The 22,918-nt window shown below is 45.3% G+C and overlaps 7 protein-coding genes across 7 annotated transcripts; 4 read left to right on the top strand and 3 right to left on the bottom strand.

Annotated features, from left to right (window-relative positions):
- Positions 1-276: 276 nt before the first annotated feature.
- Positions 277-1,616, top strand: AOL_s00043g686 (uncharacterized protein; the record flags this gene model as incomplete). Its single annotated transcript, XM_011121172.1, has 4 exons — positions 277-432; positions 506-625; positions 685-1,082; positions 1,148-1,616. The coding sequence occupies 4 exons, from the start codon at positions 277-279 to the stop codon at positions 1,614-1,616; spliced, it is 1,143 nt and encodes a 380-aa protein (XP_011119474.1).
- A 2,411-nt stretch (positions 1,617-4,027) lies between these two features.
- AOL_s00043g685 (uncharacterized protein) lies at positions 4,028-5,027 on the bottom strand (the record flags this gene model as incomplete). The annotated part of the gene is made up of 3 exons (XM_011121171.1): positions 4,028-4,220; positions 4,293-4,474; positions 4,584-5,027. 3 exons carry the CDS (start codon positions 5,025-5,027, stop codon positions 4,028-4,030), a joined length of 819 nt encoding a protein of 272 aa, XP_011119473.1.
- A 4,326-nt stretch (positions 5,028-9,353) lies between these two features.
- On the top strand, positions 9,354-11,071 carry AOL_s00043g684 (uncharacterized protein; the record flags this gene model as incomplete). Its single annotated transcript, XM_011121170.1, has 6 exons — positions 9,354-9,500; positions 9,609-9,616; positions 9,702-9,718; positions 9,790-9,978; positions 10,043-10,498; positions 10,566-11,071. The coding sequence occupies 6 exons, from the start codon at positions 9,354-9,356 to the stop codon at positions 11,069-11,071; spliced, it is 1,323 nt and encodes a 440-aa protein (XP_011119472.1).
- Positions 11,072-12,039: 968 nt separating this feature from the next.
- AOL_s00043g683 (uncharacterized protein) lies at positions 12,040-13,005 on the bottom strand (the record flags this gene model as incomplete). Its single annotated transcript, XM_011121169.1, has 7 exons — positions 12,040-12,208; positions 12,265-12,380; positions 12,434-12,494; positions 12,557-12,646; positions 12,708-12,753; positions 12,817-12,898; positions 12,985-13,005. The coding sequence occupies 7 exons, from the start codon at positions 13,003-13,005 to the stop codon at positions 12,040-12,042; spliced, it is 585 nt and encodes a 194-aa protein (XP_011119471.1).
- Positions 13,006-13,409: 404 nt separating this feature from the next.
- AOL_s00043g682 (uncharacterized protein) lies at positions 13,410-15,300 on the top strand (the record flags this gene model as incomplete). The annotated part of the gene is made up of 4 exons (XM_011121168.1): positions 13,410-13,620; positions 13,686-14,910; positions 14,963-15,143; positions 15,199-15,300. The coding sequence occupies 4 exons, from the start codon at positions 13,410-13,412 to the stop codon at positions 15,298-15,300; spliced, it is 1,719 nt and encodes a 572-aa protein (XP_011119470.1).
- A 598-nt stretch (positions 15,301-15,898) lies between these two features.
- On the top strand, positions 15,899-17,300 carry AOL_s00043g681 (uncharacterized protein; the record flags this gene model as incomplete). The annotated part of the gene is made up of 3 exons (XM_011121167.1): positions 15,899-15,948; positions 16,723-16,831; positions 16,941-17,300. The coding sequence occupies 3 exons, from the start codon at positions 15,899-15,901 to the stop codon at positions 17,298-17,300; spliced, it is 519 nt and encodes a 172-aa protein (XP_011119469.1).
- Positions 17,301-18,760: 1,460 nt separating this feature from the next.
- On the bottom strand, positions 18,761-19,678 carry AOL_s00043g680 (uncharacterized protein; the record flags this gene model as incomplete). The annotated part of the gene is made up of 5 exons (XM_011121166.1): positions 18,761-18,780; positions 18,863-19,095; positions 19,226-19,332; positions 19,447-19,519; positions 19,659-19,678. The coding sequence occupies 5 exons, from the start codon at positions 19,676-19,678 to the stop codon at positions 18,761-18,763; spliced, it is 453 nt and encodes a 150-aa protein (XP_011119468.1).
- Between the last annotated feature and the right edge of the window lie 3,240 nt (positions 19,679-22,918).

Raw genomic sequence — 22,918 nt, 5'->3', positions numbered from 1 at the left:
AAACGCAAGATGCTCTCCATAAGGAAAGTTTTCCCTCCTCAGGCTACCATCCCGAGGATGCTTTTGTCAGCGTATTAAGAGGAACGATTCCCCCTGGGATCTTTCACGACCCAAAGGAAAAATTATCAAAGTAGGCATGTTACTTCGTTAAAGCAGATATTCAAAGACGTCGCTTTCGAGTACCCTCGTGGTGGTTCAGCATTTCTCCAACATCATCGACAACACATCTGGAGAATCTGTACGAAGTTTTCTGATTGCAGAAAACTATTCGGCAAGATGGTATTGGGTCAATATCCCATGCAGAACCTTTGCTTGGCAGTCATCGTGATGATGCCTCTGCTGGCGGGAATCATTTGCTCGCTGCGGTTTTACGCAAAGCGACGTAGCGCCGGCGGGATTGGGATAGAGGATTGGTTGATTGTGGTGGCGGTGGTAAGTGGTTTCCCGACGTCCACAAATGTTCGAAAAAGCCTAATATCAATAAATTCTAACCAATGTTCGATAGTTATTCTCTATCATTATTATATACCCATCATGGAGATTAAGTATAATGTGGCATTATGGCGTTCATATTTGGGATGTCAATTGGCATTATTCTGAACCATCGATGGATGAATACTATAGGGTATGTACATTTCCAAGCTTAACATCCCACATGTAAGCATGCTAATAGTTTGCCTCAAGATGACAATGGTATTTTATATGTTCAGCGTCTGGATATTGCCTTTGGTCAAGGCATCCATCATAATTCTGTTGCTCAAGGTCGGCGGGATTATCGCTCCCGTTCGAAAGGCAGTTTATGTCCTTTTCGCCATCAATACTATTGGTGCTATCATCCCGGCTCTCTTCTATCTCTTCGAATGCCCGCCGTTGACCGGCAACAACTGGAAGCCGACAACCTTCGGCAACTTGCATTGCGCTGGCAGACTTGTCATCGGCCGGATTAATATCTTTCAAGTGTGCATCAATATGTTCACTGATCTCTTGACATTTCCAATCCCTGTCTACTTGACATGGAAATTGCAAAAGGCCAGCTTGAGGGATCGATTAATCATTGTCTTCTTGTTTTCTTTGAGTTTAGGGTAAGCTCTTCTTCTTCTTGTTGCTCGTACATAAAGTCGTTCAGGATTCTAACTTGATTTAATAGTGTTACGGCTATTGGTGCTGTTAGAATTTACTTGACATATAAGGAAAGACTCTACCGAAAGCCCGAGGTCGACTGGACATGGACTATTGCTTTCTGTGTCAACCATCTCGAACATGGCATGGCTATCATATTTGCTTGCATCCCAAGTCTGCGCGTCCTTATCCTCGGCTGGCTAGGGTACCACGACGGAGAAACTGTCAGATCATACGCAAGAACAAGATCCTACGCCCAACCTTATGGCGAAGGTACTCGTCGTGGATCTCTCGGAGCCCCTTCTAGTCCGAAGAAAGTACATACGAGGGCGATTGAAGTCACCTGTCTGACAACTTTCGACGTTGAAAGTACTGCCATAAAAGATTATCCTTACCACCTCGAGCATGCCACATATAATAACAATGGGCCTGAAAACGAAACGAGTTCGTATTCCGGGTCAAAAACAGAAATCGAAATTGAGTCTCAGAAATATTAAATATTGACTCTTTCGAATTTGACATTTTATTTTTTTACTTTCCTACTTTATTTTAATTTTTTTTATTACTTCTTTCCCTTTTAAATGTTTGCACGATTATGATATGCATATTAGCCTGCCACCCTCACATTTTCTTGGGTTCGGTTTTCCTTTAATTTTCTTGGGCTGGGTGTGGAGGCATTGGAAGTCTGGCGTTCTCTTTCTACTTGGATCAATACAGATACCTGTCATTTTACCTTCTACCTACTTTGATGTTTACTAGCATTAGTATTAGCCATTATCTTAGTGTGCTGACTGCCGCACACGCGATAATACAATGGGACTTGTGCCCAAATTCCCAAACCCATTCGTTAATCAGCGTCCAATCCAATACCCGGCATAATACATACACTTTCGTAAGGTGGTTGCCAAAATGAACTTTATTTCCCGTTAACCGTTGGTCGAGGAAACTTGATTTTACTTCTTTGCACGTCCGGAGCAAAGGGGTTCCATTACCAACATAAAAATGGAGACTTGGGCAAATTCTCTGGACTGGCTAAAGACCGTGATCGACGCCGTGCGCTGGAGCCGATTGAACGTCAGCCTCGGTGTGCATGCAAAGGCAGATGGGAATCTCCTCTGACTTTAGGCGCACACATATGCATTAATTTAACCGGTACAAACGAAGAAGCTGGATTGGTCAGTAGCTGATGTAATACCCAAACTGAGTACGGGATTTGCATTTCAGTACGTATGACTCTCGTAGCCGAACCTTTTCTCTGGTTATGATCATGATCGACTCAAGGATCATAGCAGAGGAAACATGTATTGGGCGATTTTCCCGGTCAAAATTCAGGTACCCGTGCGGAACCATACTTGTCTTGGATTTGTTAGAGAAACCATATGGTCCTGGGCCTTTGTCGTGGTACCATGTGGAAACGTTACGCAAGCTGAAACTTTCATATACGATCGTGTTTGCTTTGACTTTTCTGCAACAAATCGAGAGCATAGCTGGGGGCGAGTAGTTGCAAATAGTATACTTTACTATTAGCTATAGCTACTTAAGTATGTAAGTACCATGGTTCGACCATGCGCGTGGATTTTCATACTTAGGTTGTCATTGTCACGTCATAGCGAGAATTGGCTTAATTTTTGTCACTATCATATTGAGGAGAAAAGATACTACATATGTATAGTAACCAGTAAGATTGTTAGCTGGTCTATTATATCAACGTCGTGATATTAACATCGATGTAGCCAAGGCCGAAGCTTAAAGCTATATACTGGGGAGAGACGGAGTGTTTCGAGGCTCCGTCAAAAACCAAATGCGGAGATCCGAACGATCCGATTGCTTGATTAAAGCTTAGTATTCTCGATGTTTCCTTGTAGTAGTCCCAGGCTAAGTGATAAGGACGTATGGGGTGTCCATTCTTGGAAAGGCTCCGGGCTGGTGCACTTCTCAGATCTGGCGCGGCTGGTTCGTATTCTTCAAACGAATCTGGATGGATTGAAACTAAACTTTGGGCGAGGTATCCGCCTAGTATATTTTGAGCAAGATTAAAATTTCAAAATTCATGATGTGCCGCGCTTGCAGTACGATAAAACTTTTAAAAGAGACCTCGGGCGGCACTAATGCAGGGAGAGAAGAGACATATCTCATGACCTGATGAAGCAAAGTTTGGCGAGCGTCCCCGTGCGTTCGAGCTCGGTATTGCACTCCGGCCTTCGCAGACCAAGAATCTTCGATGGTGCCATGGGAACTTTGCACTATGTGCCGTGCTGGTTCCTGGTTATTTGGACGTTAGTAGCTTGTTGAAACGGGCCTTTGGAAATGCTTAGCATTCGGCTTTGGCTCCAAACCTAACGCCCTTTTAGCAACATTTCGCGAAGTGCAGCATATTCTGGCACTACCTAGGTTCTTTTTACTCAAAAATTTCCGACCGACTCTTGATATTCCTGGTCAATTGGCACTTATCGGGGTTCAGTCGAATGAAAACGAATGAGAACTTTGTTCCGGGCCCGAGAGTATGGTAACTGTTCCAAGAAGGAGCTAATGGAAATCACCTCTATCTCATGAGAGCCACAAGGTAAAAAAATCCATAAAAAAAAACAAATATTGGCATGTTTAAGAAGTCAGAGTCTTGGACTATTTCGTAACTATTATCTGATATCGTAATTTCGATTGTATATATGGTTATAAACTAAGTCCGACATGTGTCTACCTAACGCAATAAAACAGACACCTTGAACTCCGCATTTTGTTTTCATCTCTGATTTGCCGGCCGTATACGAAACTTCAAGCTTGGTGCTTTGGATATAGACATTAAATATAGTATTGCTTGTGCTGGGTCTCACGACCCAACCGCTATGAATTGAAGCAACAAAAGAAAGAACTCCGTCATTAATAAATTAAAAAAAAAAAAATCCACATCCTAGACGTTGAAGGCGAAAGCGAAGGCCGCCAAAACCAAGGACGTTGCAAGAAGACCGAATGAATCCCCGCGTGGGGTTGAGGCAGCATTTGTTTTCCCTCCTGCGCTCGCATTGAATTTATCTTCGTCGTCTCTGATACATCCAGTAATATCGGTAAGAGCCTTTGGACATTTCACTCTTTGGAATGTCATGCTGTTAATTAAAAATTGTGCGTTAGTAGAGTAGTATGGTTATTTATCTTTACAAACGTGAGGATATACGAACTTTGGTTTGAAAGCATCTAAGAACCAATCGAAACGCCAGAAGCAGCCTTGCTGCAATTGTTTTGGAAGAGATTCACAATCCGACCTCTTGGTTAGAGGTCTTCCTTCTTTTCCAAGGAAGCCGCCGCCGTCGCTGTTATAGCGATCCATGCACCCGTCGGCATAATCCTTCTCACCGGGAGCCTTCATTATAACAAAATATTAGCTTAAACTTCAGTAACATATAGATATATAAATTAAAATATAAAATATAAAAAAATAAGCATGCGGTGGGGGATTTTTTATCACTTACACCAACACCAAAGATGGTTCTCTTTGGGTCGTCATATCCAGTATTGCTCGCTTGAACTATCATTCGCTTCCCTTCAAGTCCGCCATTGAGGAAGGTAAGTTCATAACACGAACAACACCAATCAAACTCGCTGGCACCTGGAATGAAAGTACTGGTGAACGCATACGAGAACGTATCGTTCACAGCCCATGGTTGTTGATTGTTGCATACAAATGCGGTTCCACCCTGCCCGCAGGCAGATCCGACTGTGAAGTCGTTTAGTGGCGAATCGTCCTTTTTGCAAGTTTGGACTGGGTGTGTTAACCATGGCCCTTTCTCAGTCCAGGAGCATGATGGTTTGCAGCAGTCCCAATAGAGACCTGTGGACCCAGTTCCTGTGTATTTGGCGTTTGCAAGAACGCGAGTAACCGTCGCTAGGAGGAGGAGAGCCCGAAGAACAGCCATTTGGAAGGTTAGGGGGAGAAAAACTAGGGGAAGTTCTTTTTCAGGTAAAACAAGAAACCGCGATACGAAGTCTCAGTCTTAAGATCTGGACTTGGTTATGGAAATTTGATCGTCGAATCCCTTGGATACTTGGGTCTTCGGTATAGCCGCTTGTCCGCTAACGTACCCCGGAATTTGAAGAACGAGTAATCATTGATACGAAATCCCGACATGACTTATATATCCCTTACCTCTGGAAAAATAGTTTGCGGATGTCCCAGAAAACCCTTGGGCTGCAAATAATTTCCCTCTTGGCTTGAGTTTTGGCGGAGGCCCGAGCTAAAACGACCCATCCAATCCAGTTACCTTCAGTGGGCCGACAAATTGTGCGCCTGAGGTTTAGCTAAGAGTAGGAATGAAGACCCACCCCATCGGTCGGTTCGGCCACAAACACCTGGAATCCTCAATCACCTCCTCCCCCACCTATCCGTGAACTGTGGTTTCTGGGGTTGACCGACCTAATTTGCGGAGTCGAGTGGCTAGCCATTGGCATGCACACACCAGCACTGAGGCATCCGAATCCTTCTTCCTCCTCTTTTCAAGCAGTGATGTCGAATTCGTTCAGGGTGGTAGGTTCAAGGCCGTGCTCCAAGGTACTGATAGTCGGGATATATGATTAGGAATTACCGGCATTCCGGGTAAACCTTGGGTAAATATCCAATAGGCATCCGAAAAAACAGTGATCAGGATTATCCAGGTAAGAAAAATATTTCTTGCTTTCCACGTGCATTGCTTCGGGCTAGACCCAATTCGAATTAAGTCTAGCACTGAAAGCTTGTGTGTCATGAGGCACTAAACAAAATACCAGGGCACTTCACAGTTTTAAAATTTCCTGTGGCAGTTATACGCTGGCAACTTGTGGTGGAGATGTTCTGACCACAAACTACTTGCACCTGTTCCACGGAAACCATCCCTCCCGAGACCCATTAGCGCCAGTCGAACTTGTGGAGAATCTTAATAGCGAGTTGGTAAAAATCTGGGGCATAATATATTAAATACTGGTAACTATAGTCAATGGATTGGCTGAGGTTCACAATCTAACGTGGCCTGCCCTAATGGAAATATATATCCGTTCTTACATTCTCACGAATACAATATCAAGTCAGACAAATCGACTAGGGAGGCTTTTTCAAGAAATCTTTAAACTTAGGGAAATATTCTTTGGGTCGCTCCCCTTCAAACAGGCCTGTGATATCGTATCAACCGATTATGCTCAATTCGATTCTAAGGCACAGACCTTGGCTATGCAATGAACAAATTCATTTTCACCCAGCTTTTAAATTCGCAATCGCAATGTCCCCCGACCAAATATTCCGTGCCTGCAGCACTCAGGAGACTTGTCCCGTGTACAACAATGGATTTTAAAATACGTTTTGCGGGCACGGTCAATTCACCTAAGCTACCAGGAGCCGAGATACTGCACGGACCTCCACCCATCAGGTCAATCTATGGTCACTGCTTGCCCTGAATTCGCCATGCACCGTCCTGCAGCGAAATTCCTTTCTCCTCGTTCGAACGTTCAAGCGTCAGGAAAATGGCCCCGCTCCTAGCCAAAATCAAGCTGCGGCCCATAGGCACAACATAATATTGTGCTGAAGGGCACCCTGTCGCCATTATTTGAAACAGTTTCTTGCCATTAACTCCTTGCGCAGATTTATCAAGAGTGTGGATCTAGGCCATCAAAATAATATGAGTTCATTTGGTCAAGCCACGGACTATTATGTAATTGCGGGTTTGAATGGTAAAATATATTGTCCGGTGTGCATTTTGTTAAGTAAGTTTAGAGGTTACATACACAGTCCAAGCTAGCTGGCCGACGTCTAGACGGAGGGACATGCCTTCTTTTGTGCCGCGGAAGAGGCCGAAATCAGATATGCTTTCTTCTTCGTGCATGACACGAGAAGGCTTTGGCTATACCATGACAGTCGCAAGATGATACGGGCGCTGTGCACTAGCTGCAGGCCCGAGCGCCTTTCCTTTTTTTTTCTTCTCTGTGCATATACGCATGCATGTTCTTGCAGCTAGCGTGCATTCAGAGACCTCATATATAGCAGCCAACGATATTATATTAAATCTCATGGTTTTATATGTTTTGGGAGCCAGGAACCAACTTGGATATAGCAATCGTTACCGAGCTCAATCTCAAAACGTGTGACAAGCTGGCGAGATAGTTTTCGATAGCTCTCGCTTCGAAATTTATCTCTACCAGCCGACAAAATGCAGGCGTGGCGGGCAGGGGCAGTACTTTTTTTTTTTTCCTTCCCGAATTCCACTTCCCTCTAGAGCTCTACATATACGCTTATTCGCGTTCAGTGTTCTATACATGGCTTTGGCGTGCATATACGCATATGGAGGCAGGTCACGAATGGCAGTATCCGATTTTTGTTTTGTCAAGGGTGAATACGAGAGGAATACTATAAGTTGCCAGCCTTTGACTTTTAAAATCCTGCAGGTGTCGATCTAAGCCCTTTTAGATCGACATCGTATGATGGTGCTTTTGTCCCTGCCGCACATTTTATCATCCCGTGACTGCGACAAGGCAAATGCTGAAATTGTTATACTAATAGGACGGCAGTGGCTAGGACCGCTCCCCTCTTGTTTCGGGTCGCAAGAGCATATGCGGTGTGATTCCGTTGCTCGCAGTTTCTACGTGCAGTGTACCTGGATCCTATTAGAATTATCTAAGGGCAGCGAACATGAAGTGGCATCCAAGTACTCAAAATTAAGGTGGCCCGAGCGAATGCAGGATATTGAAGCGGGGTCCTTTTTTCACGGGAACTTTCGGGTAGAGAGCTCTCAAGTCGGTCTTCGATAGACGCAACATCAATCCTATAGCATTTGTGATCATGATACACAGTTTTGGGCTGAGCTACGTCGCTCTTCAAAACTTACAGAATAACTATCCGAGAGGCACTGCCGTTTACACGGAGGCGGCGGATAATTACATTTCAGTGCCTAATTTGATATCACCATCCATCCATCTATGCTTCGAGGGAGGAGCCGTCAAGTTTTCGGGAAGTTGAGTTCGGTGGACAGAGTCCGTGACATGATACGACAACGTATTTTTAATATAGCGGCTTGATACTATCTATAGAGCGCCTTGTTGTGCCAGTGGGGTGGCATAATGGCTCGTTCTCGATTCGACTATCCCACAGGCCTACAGGATAATCTCCAAATCAATGGCTTCTTTGTCCCTATTTTTTCTTAAAAAAATGTACTCTACTATCAGTTCTTTGCAGTTCCCAGAACTGCGTAGAAGATACAATTTACTAGCAGCACGGAAAAGAAATTCGATGCATACGACCCTTCTAACATTACTATCACCGGTACTCATTATTCTTCTCTGTAATTATCGAACCATGGTCTCGAGACCAAATTTAATCACTCACGAGCTCAGAGCCATATGGCCATATGGCATGCCTAGTCCAGTTTAGTTATTGCCGTACCCCTATTTCAATCTACCTTTATCATGAATATATTGAAGAGAGATCATTCTTATTTCCGTTGAGCACAAACACCAACTCTCCCTTTCTTTTCGTTTTTGAGAAAATTAAAACCTACTATTAGAGTCCGCCGAGGCCGATTCTCGAACGGTCTCAATGCTTTTGATTTAATAGCTATTAGACCATGTTGCTGGTACAGGAAAATACCCTCCTACTTTAAATTACACAATTATACAATCTACTAATAGTATTTAAGACTTTACATAGTTATCTTGAGCCGTATATATTATTCTCGAGCCATAAAACTCGAGAATACCATACTTCCTGCGTGAGCAATCGTCGGACGCCAATCGCTTTACATTCCAAGTGTACTATCTTGCTAAAATATTGAGGGGGGGTGATAGGATTCTGTATTCAAGCTCTGAAGCCGAATCCTCAACGAGACAATGCAATAAACATCGTAGAACGTAGCGAGTATCATGATTTATAATCCATGATATCCAGGGCACACCGCCTAATCATGCTTGTCACATCGGACCGTGTTGTGTAGTGTTGGGTTTTCTGTCAATATATCACGTGGTATCGCCCTATAACCGCTTCGTGTTGGCCCCAACATGGCCCTCTTCGCAACCGCTACGCTGGCATCTTCAACGGCACAGTGGGTAAGCAGCAGGCTGAATTTAGCAATATAATAGGAAGAACAGATTGTCTGTCGGTCATATTCTTCTATCTCTCTTAAACCTTCTTTCTTTCTCGTAGATATATCAATTCATCGACCCACCTCACAACTAAACTCGCGCGATATTGGTATTGGTCGCTTTATCATTGCAACCCACCACACGTCATGGTGCACAATCCAGTCGTTGTAGCGGCTCTGTCTGCTGCGCTCCTTGCCCCATTGGCGGCGGGGATGTACTCCAGCAATTCGCCTGTCCTTCAACTTACATCTAAGAACTTTGCCGAAAAGATTCTCAAGTCAAACCATGCTTCTGTATGTGATTGTATCCACTAGAATATTATACTGAGGATCGATCATGATCACTCAGTGGGAACGAGGGTTCCGTGAAGTAGTTACTAATATATGACTTTAAATCCATAGGTTGTCGAGTAAGAAACCCAATTCCACTCGTTAAAAATCCCATCCGAGTATCCGCCTGGTAGGGCTAATAAATCGTGTCTTCCATCTTTAAAGATTCTATGCACCATGGTGTAAGTGTCTCGCATGGTCCATAATAGCTCAACTCTAAACTACATTTACTAACTCCGATGTTATAACACAGGCGGACATTGTAAAAATCTCAAGCCTGCATATGAGAAGGCCGCTGAAAATATGAAAGGGCTTGCTCAAGTCGCTGCAATTGACTGTGACGAAGATGCGAATAAACGTACTTGTCAAGAGTACGGGATCCAGGGCTTCCCTACTATCAAGGTTTTTAAACCCGGCAAAAGTGGAAAGCCTTCAATCCAAGGTACGAATAGCCAAATACAAAAAATATCTACGAGCGAAGTTATATTAATGTCTACTTGGAATAGACTACCAAGGTGCGCGTACAGCCAAGGGAATAGTTGACTTCTTGATTGAGCAGATCCCCAACCATGTCACGAGGATTAACTCTAAGACTGTTGACGGCTTCCTCAAGGAGAAGAATGAGACGGCGAAGGCGATACTCTTCACCACAAAGGGTGTCGCCACACCCCTCTACAAGGCATTGGCTGTTGATTTCTTTGGCTCTGTTACATTCGGACAAGTTCGTGATAAAGAAACTGAAGTCCTTAAGCTTTTTGGCGTTGAAAAATTCCCCACATTCCTCGTACTGCCAGGCGGTAGCGCTGAGGGAGTAATTTATGATGGGGACATGAAAAAGGACGGTATGTTGAAGTTCGTCAAGAAATTCGCACAGCCAGCCTCCGGTAAGCCCAAGGATGATGAGAAGAAGGAAGAGTCTTCTTCGACTTCGTCCTCTTCAGCACCGCCACCAAGGCCAACTTGTAAGTTGTACCTCATAAAGCTTAATGCTCATTATTGATCCGGCCACTAAACAATTTATCCTCTTAGTCGACTCTACCATCCCCGAGGCACCCTCTCTAGAAGCTTTCGCCGCTACATGTGGAAACAAGATCTGCGTTCTGGTTGTCACTCCTGAGAGCGCCCCCTCTCTCTCTGCTCAGGAAAAGGCCAATTTCTATGTAAACCATGTTAAGCAAACTTTCCCTTTCTTCCAAGTCCAAGGATCAAAGCTTTCTCCCGAATTTATGAAAGGATTCGCTCTTGAGAAATCGGATCAAATTCAAGTGAGAGCTTTGAGCGCCAAAAGAGGATGGTATGTTGCCTATAGCGGTGACTCCGCCTCTGACGAGGAGCTGAAGATCTGGATCGATAAGATCAAGATGGGAGAAATCCAAAAAGTAAAGATCCCACAATTTGAGAAGGAAGAATCCACGACACCACCAGAGCCAGCCAAGGATGCGCCGGCACCAGAAGAGCCAGCCAAGGAGGTGCCAAAGGAAGAAGAGCCAGCTAAGGAGGCCACCAAGGAAACACCCGAGCATGAAGAACTCTAAGGTCGCCACGGTAGTACCATCAAATTTAACAACCGCTTTGTGGTTTTCAAAAGTACCTTTCTTTGTTCTGGGAATGGAATTCTGAGATACATTTGTATATTTAACAATGCAATGATAAATCATACCGTTGAGGTATCATATCATAGGCAAACGTCATCATATGCCTTTACCTAGATTGTCCCAAGGCGGTACGCCATCTTTGCTTTCATTTCGTTCTTATTTACTCTTACAAGCATACTGAATTCACGGATATTGGGAACGAGACGGCCATGGATACGTCAAGATTCTAACCAGATATACCGTATGTAAGGCCACCGGTTTAGGAGACCGGCAGCATATATATCTCGATATATATCTAGCAATTATTTTGTGCCTAGACTGATTGGTATGGTAGAAATCAATATTAGGTTGGGATCGAAGATGGCGAGCATTCTGTCAACATATGTTCGGCATACGCGGATGTAGCCTTTGAATTTTTTGTTAATATATGGCTTGGACCGGAAGTTAGTGTCCCAAATGAATATAGGGCCTTTCCGGCTTCAAGTTGCTGGATTGAGTTAGGCGGAGCTTGTAGATACCAGGAACCTGTCAAATTCTGTCTTATAGGGAGATTCGAGGCTACCCTGAACGATATTATCTTCAATCATTGTATCGTTTGTACATAATATTAGTGTTATCACGTTATGGCGGTCCTGCGACCAAATTGGTATAAAGGTAGAGGAAGGTAGTCAGTGATGTTTAATGAATAGTGATTTAACTTGATATCTTCAAAACCCTCCTTTTGAATTTTAAGCCTCAGAACCCAGGCATGCTAACCCTCAAATATACTATACAAAGCTGTGCGAGACAAAGAGAAAATTCGAAAAGGGGAGGGGAGAAAAGGAAGAAAGCGGAAGCCCAACCTGTCTCATGATGGAGATTTTACCGAATTCTTACCGTAACTGGCGCCGAATTCCCGGAGAATCGCACTACCTGCTCCATAACCTACTAACCATACCACTTGCAATGGTTCCAGCTATACCACTTCCCGAGAAAGCTCTATTTGCGATGCTGCTCGCGTTGGAGAATTTGTCACAGCGGGAAAACGCAAGGGTGTTCGTGATACAAAGTGTTACGGCAATGGCGACGAGGGGTAGCCTATTAAACATGTGAGCTGATAGGCGCCAGGTCATTGATTTACTAGGCAAGCATACCATGTAAATTTGAATCGAACCAGTGCGAGAATAGCTAAAAGCCCCCACAGGACTGGTACGCTATATAATGATAACCAAAAGAACCGAGAATCGGTGGCGTTGATAACGCGGGATGGCTAAGCAATGCGATTAGATAGTGTATAATAGTGGGTGATTAGGAATAACCTACGTCTGCACTCTCGAAGACCCAAGTCTGTTCACCAGTTTGGCCATTTGTTTCATTCCACCATCTAAAATACCATCCATGATTAGCTTTGTTGTTACCAACAGCTATTCTTCGCTCTTGCTATACCTTAGCCCTACGAGGCGACGCCCAGCGATGTTTTTACAATAATAAAAATCGGCGGATAATAGCAGAATAACGATAATGAAAATGAGAACACTAAATGAGTAAGTTAGCGAGCCTGAACGAAGCTTCGGGTAGTGTATTGTGATTTCCATACTCATTGTCGGTGAACAACAGCCCAAAGAGATATGTTAACAGCGCAGCTAGCAAGCTCGCTTGTTAGTGAACAGATTCCAGGACCACTGGTGGAATACTGATATAGTTACATAGACGAAACGCCAGAAAGCAAAGTAACGTAATCGGATGGGAAGAAAGCCGCCAAGTTAGGCTCCCTTGAGTAGGACCGGCCTGTCTTCAAGTCAGCATATATACATTACAGGTTTATTCCGGGTGCACGACGATCATTCTAAATATGGCTGACATGGGCTACGTACCACTGAAGCTGCATTATCCATTCTGATCGCAAGTTGAATAAGCCTAGTCTACAGCTATCTTAGTTCATATCTGATGGGGTTCCGGGAGATTTGGAGGAGCCGTCGACGGTGATAACTGTTGTCGCGATCTGGTCAAGTTGAGGTTGGATGCTTGATTGAAGTGGGTTACGTGGAGAGCCGCGACAGAAAGGACAAGCATGTTCAGCCGGCCATGTGTTGATGTGTTGCGTCTGTTCGTCGCACAAATTTGGAAAACTCAGGAAAAGAGAAAAATCAAAAAAGCTTGCCAGCTTCCAACATTCATTCAATCATTCATTCAACAGCTTCAATCGAGTCGACAGCTGCACCGTTCTTACGATTCCGATTCATAGAAGGAAGCTACATCCGATACCAATTTATCTATCAGGAGGAAATCCGAATTCATCATGGCACCGGTTTTCAACCAAATCATTACCAAGCTCGCAACGGATGGCGCGTGGGGTCCCCAAGACCCAACCGAGGCGGAGGGGACTATCAATGGCATGCCCTACAACCCATTTTCAAAGGGTGATAAGCTAGGACGGCTGGCCGATTGGTCTGGAGATGCCAAGGGCGATAGAGATCAAAGAGGCCGTGGATATGGTAGAAATTATAGAGGTACATGATATAATCCTAATAAATGTCTTTGACCTAGCGGGGGTGCTGACGAGATATCTGAATAGACCAACAAATTTATGGAGCTGGTGCCTCGACACTCTTCCCACAATTGCAAGGCGAAGATGAAGCTAGCTTCTCCTTGGTTGATAACCGATCGAATGTTAAACCAAGGACTCCCTTCTCTCGCGGTGGTGGAACCGTCTTCCGAGGCCGTGGTCGCGGGGCTGCTGGAGCTGCCCGTGGAGGCCAGAGAGGCCAGCAATTTGGCAGACAACAAACTGGAAGGCAACAGGGAGATGTATCTAGAGGGCCCAGGAATAATAGAGGACGTCGATTCGGATGGAAGGATTACGACAAGCCACAGAGAAACAGAGATTCGTCGGTTGTTATCAAGCCTGATTGGAAAATGCTGGAGGAAATCGACTTCAACCGCCTTGGCAAACTTAACCTTGAGATCGATGATGGAGAAGATGTCGAGTCTTATGGTTCTTTGTTCTACTACAACCGTTCTTTCGACCGTTCTGCAACTAAAGCAACATCGACACCTTTGGTTATCTTTGACAGGGCGTGGTACAATCCAACCACATCCGGCGATCCAATCATCCAGAAGCTTGCAGATGGAGAGAAGGCCACCATTTTTGCGACGGATACTGTCCTCTCGACTTTGATGTGTGCCACAAGGTCTGTTTACAGCTGGGATATTGTTATCAATCGAGTTGGAAATAAGCTTTACTTTGATAAGCGTGATGGTTCTCAAATCGACTTCGCTACTGTCAATGAGAACGCTGCAGACCCACCTATGGATGTTAACGAAAGCAACAAGGAGAACATCAATTCACCCGGTCGATTAGCTCTCGAGGCTACCGTCCTTAATGCCAACTTTGCTGTCCAGGCTGTTATTGAGGACACTGAGCATGAGCACAAGTTCGAACATGAGGACCCCTTCTATACACCCGCACCAGGTGAACCCGAACTAGCGAGGAAAGGATACAAGTATAGGCGTTTCGACCTATCCCTGTCGGATGATCAACCACTGCATTTGATCGTCAGGACGGAGATTGATGCCGTCATGAAGAACCCGGCTTCTGGCCAGAATAATCTCGTGACGATTAAAGCTTTGAATGAGTTTGACGAGAGAGCACAAGGCAGCGGCGGAGCTATGAGCTGGCGTAACAAGCTTCACACCTCCCGCGGTGCTATCGTTGCTACCGAAATGAAAAACAACAGCTGCAAGCTTGCTAAATGGACCACTCAGGCCATCCTGGCTAAGACCGACTTCATGAGAATCGGGTAGGTCTCTATAACTTTTCTACGTACCTACCACATACTAATGTGTTGAAAGTTTTATTTCACGAGTAAACCCGAAAGAACGTGAGAAGCACGTCGTCTTGGGTGTCGTCGGATACAAACCCCGTGAATTCGCGAACCAGATGAATCTCAGCTTGAGCAATGGATGGGGTATCGTCAGAACAATCATTGATATGTGTATGGCAATGCCCGAAGGAAAATATATACTTGTCAAGGTTCGTAGGACTCGCTCGCTCCGTTTGGGTTACGATATGCTAACCGAAATTTTAGGATCCCAACAAGCAAGTTATTCGTCTGTATGAGGTTCCACCAACCTCTTTTGAGGAAGACGGCGAAGGCGAAGCGGCTATCGAGGAGGAGGCGGAAGAATGAGAACGGAAAGCATTTATTAATTATCACCGAATACGATAGAGAATCATATTGAACTTCTAATGCATCTTACCGAATTCAGCGATTTGCTTTTTCAAACCTGTATCGGCGGTAACCCCGCCGTTCTTCTATTGTATCATCGATCTCCGGAAGCTGCACTTTTGCTTTTCCGGTTCGACAGACTTCGGTTTTTTTTCTCCCCCCTCCCCCACAACTTCGTGCCGATGTTCGAATCCCGGAATACCTTGCCTCTATTACATAAGCCAATAGATGCAATTCGATTAGGAGCTTCTAATATGACAATCTTACTCCAAGTATATCACCATTATCTCTCCGTTTCAGTGCTAGTCCTGCAACCAGCCGCATTCAAGAACTTGATAAAATCTGAAAGGATCAGGCAAGCCAAGGCATAAACCTTTTTATTCCCCCAACCTCATACAAACCCCTCGCTCCCGCTAGAAATTTGTTCCGAGTTTTACCCAAATTTCATCGCCTGGACAAGAAATCGAAAACAGGCACCCCACCATCCTTTTCCCCCGTACCCTTTGTTCTTAGATACCTCCATTTTCACCTGCCCGCAGAAACCCCCTCGACCACAGACATGAGTAATCCCTTAAACGACGGCGAAGACTTCTGGATATTTGGATATGGGTAATGGCTCCTCCCCCCTCCACTGATTCCTGCCTCCCTTATCCGTTCCTTCGGGATTCTATCGACAGAGACCCCGTATCTTGCACGGCCTTCGTTCGCTTAGGCGTCATCATGCATACCTAGGGCGTCCTTCTCCAACGGTCACTAACGGCCACCGTCAAATCAGAAGTTTAATATGGAAACCCCCACCAACGTTTGGTCAGTGGCCGTCGACATGATATTTCATCTTTCTACAGCTACGGTTTAGGTTCTGCATGGCTTTGGGGTGTTCTGGCCTCCACCGAAATTTTCGCGTGTGAAGAAAAAACAAAAACCTCTTCAACCCTCGCGACCACCAACCAAACTACCCAGATCTCTGGCACTCCATATCTGGTCAAACGGAAAAGGACAATAGCTTACCAACTGTGTCTCAAAGGACATATCGTCGACTAATACAGCCCGTCGCGTACCTTGTTACCTAGAACGAGGTTACATTCGAAGATTTTGGCAGGTACCGAAATGTTCCAGACACCTTCTACCGACGTCCCTGCATTTAGATGTCTCGGGATGTTTCCCCAACTCCGTGGCTCGTATCGATACGACGATAGATGATATGGAGAGCACTAGTATTCTGACAGCGGGACATTATCTTTGAGGTCATTGGTTTCCTATAGGCAAGGTGGGGATCCCCAAAAAGCAACCTCTGGACATAGCTTACCTCGGGTTCCGTATCTTGCATATGCACAAACGGGCCTTTCCGTCATGGACAAACTAACAAGGCTTGATACCCAATAGCGAGGACCATCGTGGGACACCCGAAGCTCCTGGTCGCGTTGTCACTCTGATAGCACACGAGACGGACGAGCCCGTATGGGGTGCAGCATATCTCATCGCACCCGCGGAGGTCAGTAAAAAACTCGTTGGCCTAAAACATGCGTTCATCTTCGGGTGTTTGCATGCATGCGTCCACGCTGCAGGACCTCGTATGTTAAGAGTTTCACGCCTGATTTTAGGTAGAAAGAATAAAAGCCTACCTTGACCTCCGTGAAATCAACGGTTACACAATCCACCGACATCCAGTATACCATAATCTCCCGCGCGAGGAGTCCGAAGATGTACCAAACCCCATATCAGCAATCGTATACATTGGTACACCCGACAATCCACAATTCGTCGGACCTCCCGAGTCCATTCACGCACTGGCGCAACACATCCTGAATTCTCGAGGACCTTCTGGTGAGAATAAGGAGTACCTATACAATTTGTATACCGCATTAGAACAACTAGCTCCCGAGGCCCACGACTCTCATATCACGGAGCTTGCGAATACGGCTGCTGAGATTGAAGGGAGACTTCTAAAGGACCCCAACTGATATCTCCATCCAACTTTTCCCTTCCAATCGCATGGGAAATTATAACCACGGTGGTAATTATAGACAATCCCGGCATATCTGGCGTTCGTTGAGATAATTACCTGATAGAAGGCTAGGAAACATCAGCGACAGTTCTTTATTCTTTGCGTATCAACTTCAGTAACAATTGCAAAACTAAACCAAACCAAAATAACAAAAAAAGTGTTCATGTTTTGACGAGGCCCGCTCCGCTCGAGGCACTGTATCAGAGAAAAATCGTCTTTCGCGTCTGCACAAAGCAAAATACCGGGAAGGGCTCGCCATAGCTTCCCTTGTTTATAGATCAGAATGCGCATGTTGATGAGGCCCGCTCCGCTCGAGGCACTTGTGCATACTTTCTAATGAAAAGCCCCAAAAGACAAGGACAGTTAACCTTTTCATTCAAGAAAGAAGATTCAAAAAGACAAAGAAAGAAAAAGAAAAAGAAAAGACATCATTCACTCACTGATACAGTACAAAATTCAGACAAGGAAATATATACAAGCTTGCGAGTCCTTCCCTAACCAACTGTAAGTCTGGAGATGACGGAGGTGGAAATAATTGTTATCGGCGGGCAAAGGTATTTGGATTTATGTCTTTTCTGAAAGTTTTATCTGGAACATCTGCTGCAGTCAATATATTTGGCGAGTGTCTTGCCTCGTTCGAATACCCAGTGCTCGAGGATATGGCGGCCTTACCTTTATATACATCCCCCTGCATTTCTTTATCATACCATAACATCTCGTTTCCTCGGTCCCACTGGCCTACCTTTTGGTCACATTCCTTGTTCGATCCAGTTCTACTGCACATTGGTGTTGATATCGCAGCACCAGCAGTCTAGAATCAGGAGCAGTGGATAAGAAGAAAAGAAAGAATGCATTTAGAAGCTTCAAAGGTGCATTAAATGGACATTTAAAGGAAAAGGGTAAAAACGCGTATTGCCTTGTCACAAAACCCGCCGTTTATATCTCTTTTACAAATTATGCACCGCAGCCGCCCCGAACGAAAAGAAAATACTCAATCAGTACTCGAAATCTGCAGATAGCCACCCAATGTTTTTTTGTTGCCCTTGGTATAAAACGGAGACTGCATGCAAGGAAGATATAAAAGAAGAGAAAGATGTTCGAAGGAAAAGGAAGAGTACATGAGAGGAGGATTTACAAGGAGAAAGCAGGTATCCAACCCAAAAAGAAAGAAAATAAAAGGAGAGAGAAAGGGATGATAAGACGTATAGGAGACAAAATTTGATACAATTCAAACGAATCTCGGTGTATCTTTTTTCGGTCCAACACTGAGAACGTATACGCCCGTCGAGATATGGTTCAAGGAAAGATACGCCAGCAGTTAACGGACAACGGCATGATGCAAGGAAGAAAGCGTCTATACAGGTTGTGGAGTTGAAATTCGTAAATCGTACCATGAAACGAGTTTCGAATTCGCATTCAGTATCCAGTGCCCTGGCCTGCCATCATATGAGGTGAGTTAGCATTGGAGCTTCTGGATGTCGAACTGACCCTTGATTCTTCAAGATTGTCACCACTTACCGCCGTATCCAGCGTTTGAGTACCCGCCGTAACCTTGTCCTTGTGGTGGATAGCCACCTGGAGCCCACATATACGTAAGTCTGTGATCTGTCGTGGGACTATAACCCCAGGAAAGTGTTGACTGACCCCATTGCCCACCAGCGCCACCACCGCCGTAGGAACCAGAGGAGGATCCTCCACCCTGGCCCACCTTACTGGAGGCCTTATCCACGCGGATATATCGTCCGTCGAACCTATATCAAAATTGATCGTCTCAGCCATCCTGCTTCCGAGCGATGTGGGGAGCTGCTGTAGCTCCGGAAGCTAGCTCCATCGCCGCAACAAGCATCCCCAGAAACCACGAGAGGAAAAGCGTCAACTTACTCGGTGTTGTTCATGGCGTTCATCGCAGTGGTAGCATCGGCCTCGTTTGTGAATCGAACGAAGCCAAAGCCCCGCGAACGACCCGTATCTCGGTCTTTGACAACGACCTATAGTGAAGCCGGGAAAAACGAACCAGCTGATTAGTATCAACAAGGGTTTAGGCCGGAGCCGAGAGGGAGAAGAGCTTTTTTTTTGCGTTTCGTTGGAAATGGCAAACTCACCGCTTCCTCGACCTGACCGAACTCCTCGAACTTTGTACGAAGAGTCTGGTCGTCTGTGTGCCAGGCAAGACCGCTGTTGTCGCGAGAGAAGACACGGAACGAGTTAGAGAAGTGGTCTATGATCGATATCGAGATCTGAAGCAGCTCATGGCCGCCACAGAACCGTTTTGAACCTGGGTAAAACCGGCTGGGAATTAAAGTGCCAAACTTACCCGACAAAGAGCTTGGACATGATTGCTAGCTGCGAATGATAAGAGAGATAAAAAACGTGACTGTGGAGGAGCAACGACAACGCCTTTAGAATATCGTTCTTGATAACGGATCAAAGAAGAAGGATGGGGAGGATGGGGATGGGGAAATGACGGACTGTTCCACGTTGTCTGCTTAGGAGGGATATGGCAGAGATGAGGACAGGCAGCGAGCTGGCCTTATGACAGGGTCTTTTCTGCGGGTAGGGACAGAAGAGGACTTACGGACGTTTTTTTTGGTGTGTTTGTGTTCTACGAACTCGAACTTGTGCCCTTTGGCAGGACCAGAGAGAGATCAAGTGTGAGGGGCAAGAACGGGGCTAGTGGCAGAGCAATTGCAAGACGAGTGGCAGAGGCAGAATACTTGTACGGTATCGCCCGGTGGTACCTTTGTTTGATGAGAGCTGTGTACTACTTGCTTAGTATGGGTAGTCCCATGTCTCCTCCTCACCGGTGACCTCTTATTTGGAACAATATTTTGCTTACTTTTTCAGCAGCACCGTTCTGTGCTTCCCTGCTGGCGACGGAACTATTGGAGAGAGGTAAAGGACTATCTTTTTTGTCTTAAGATTTGGCCCGGTTCTCAAGGAACTCTTTGAGAACAAGTGTGGCACTAAAGAGGCAGACCGATGTCGAAAGAGTGGGATACCTGGGTTGATTCGAGGCGGGGTGTCGAAAAAAGATGGTGGTTTTTAGGAAGCGTATGTACCTGTTTTCTGATTCGAAATGCCTCCCCCAATGACAAGACGGTCGAAAAAGAAAGAAAGGATGGAAAGAGAGAGAGAAAGAAAGAAAGGAGCTGTTGTGAACAATCTCAGCTGCCTCCTGGATATTTTTTTCCTATAACAACCTCCTCAGAGAAGTTGTTATGAATTTTATTTTATTTTATTTTTTTCCCTTATAAAAATTTCTGTTGTCGACCGATAGAAACTCGTTCGTCGTCGTCCGTTGTGGGCTTCTCGATGAGCCTGCCAATTCGACCTGCTCTTCAGAATCCTTAAGGTTTTTGCTACCTTCCTTTTCTTCAACTTTACCGAAAGGAGTTCCTGACGAGCGAGAGAAGTCCTTTGAGGCGTGGTTGAGTGAAAGTGAAGAGTGACAAGCTAGATGGCTTTTTTTTATTTTTATTTTCTATCTTATTTCCCCATGCAAAATTGTCCTTCTTGTCGAGGAATATGGTGATGGTGAAAATATTGGTGCACAGGCGAACTCGTGCCTTTTCTACTAGGGCTTTTCTAGCTTTTACAGCAGCGGACTTTTCTGATCGAACGGGATGGACGAACTTCGAACGGGCCTGGCCTCGATAAGGCAGATGAGACTATGTCAGTCAGCAGCTGTGGCACACGATCTCTGAGATCTCATTGGTGTCGGGAAATGAATCAAAGGGACATGATTTTGGTAAGTTAGAACTAAAGCTTCAAAACGGAATGGATCCAAGCAAATGCCCCGATATATCTCAATGAAAGGGATAACCGAAAAGGCAGAGACGGCGTGCGCGAGTGAACAAGCCATACTGCTAGCATACTAGCATACTAGCTCCATTCTCCTCGCAGCAGCAGCAGCAGCTTGGGCAGCTAGAGCAGCCGCGGCGGATGTTGGCTGCAGCTAAAAGACTTGCATATAACAAGCAAGGTCAACAATACTTATGATTTTGATATCATTGATTCTACGGATCGCAACCCTAATGTATAGCGCACTCTATACTGGAATCGCACCGAATGACAGGCCTTTCTTTCTGAGATTGCTTTTTCTGCTCGCTTCGTCTTCCGCTCTCTTGCCCCTTCCTCTGGCTGATCAGGCCCAGTTCCCTCAAATTTCATTCGTGGACTCGATCAAACTTGGACTCGTCTCGTTTGCACTCGCAATTTCTAATATCCATTGCTGAACAGAACCCGATTTCTCCGAAAGAGCCATGAGGGGTTGGTTCTGCTTCAGTTCCTGCAAGTCCAAGGGCATAGAGGCCAATGATTTCTAAAGGCAGAGCACAGGCTAATCGTGAACAACACTCTAGCGCAGTGCAAAAGGCGAAGTTCGTTCCTTGCAAACCCCAACTAAGGAGCTAGGCGGGTCGCCCTGCTGGCTGGCTTCTATTGGGCGTTTCCTCCTCTGATGCGTTTTTCGTCCCTGTGCTCCCAATGGTATTGCTTTACTGGAAATACTGGTACTCTTTCTTACCTTGGCCGGTGGGTGACCCTTGCACAAGCCCAAAAAAAATAAAAAATAGGTATGGAAAATTTTAGGTCTTGGAGGGGTAATGGCAATAACGGAGGCGAGAACAAATGCAAGCCAAAAGGTACACCTTGCGGTGCCTCCAACGTGGGGAAGAAGACCAAAGGAACATTATACGCACACTTAATTCTTTTTTTTCTTTTCTTTCCCTTCACCGGGAAATCTAGCTGGGTACAGGTTGGAGAACCAAATCGGCACGTGCGTACAGCGTACAAGCTTAACGAGTATGACGGCGGAGAAGAGCCTCGACTTTGCACAAAGCGGAAGAGGCGAGGTGATCGAAGGCGGCGGGGTAGGAAAAAAAAAAACGAAGTAAGGCCAGAACTGGGTGGCCCAGGGTTAATTTGTGCTGCTTGCGAGAGATCAAATCCAGATATTCGGTGCACTACGCTGGAAGGTTGTATCCTTTGTCAAATTGAGGGGTCGTTACGGTGCTTTTATGGGTGCAGGATGCATGTGTTCGTTCACGTTTCCTCAGAACTTACAAGCTCCTTGGATACTATCAAAAAGCAAGTTACGAACTCCCTTTCCCTCCACTTTGAACTTGAAGGGCTCTTCGAAACCATTCTTTCAGCACTTTCCCCTTGCTTTTTCGTCGTCTTCTTCTTCCTTTTTTTTTTTTTTTTTTTTTTTTTCTTTCTTCAACAACCCTACATCATATTTTTGGAGGCCATACACACATAAACTTTGCACGGGCGTTCACCCTCAATCTAGGTTTTTGCGTTTCCCATAATTGTTTTTTCTTCTTCCTCGATAGGTTTTCCTAATTGCACAGTTGAGGTAGTTCGGATCCGATAAGGTCTATAAGGTTCAATTACTAACGCAACAGGGAAACATGTTCTACTACTGTTGTAGTCATGAGGGCGAAGGAACTGTCTCATGTTCAAACTCGGCCATCTCGAAGACTTCCAACGCCAATCGGTCCTTCATTTATCTCTAGCTCATGTTATTGTCTCTGAGAAGAATGGCCCATTCATTCATTTATTCCCCGGGCA

Source organism: Orbilia oligospora (genome assembly GCF_000225545.1).
Source record: "Orbilia oligospora ATCC 24927 unplaced genomic scaffold scaffold00043, whole genome shotgun sequence".
Taxonomy (NCBI): Eukaryota; Fungi; Ascomycota; class Orbiliomycetes; order Orbiliales; family Orbiliaceae; genus Orbilia; species Orbilia oligospora.
This window is presented reverse-complemented; position numbering and strand designations above follow the sequence as displayed.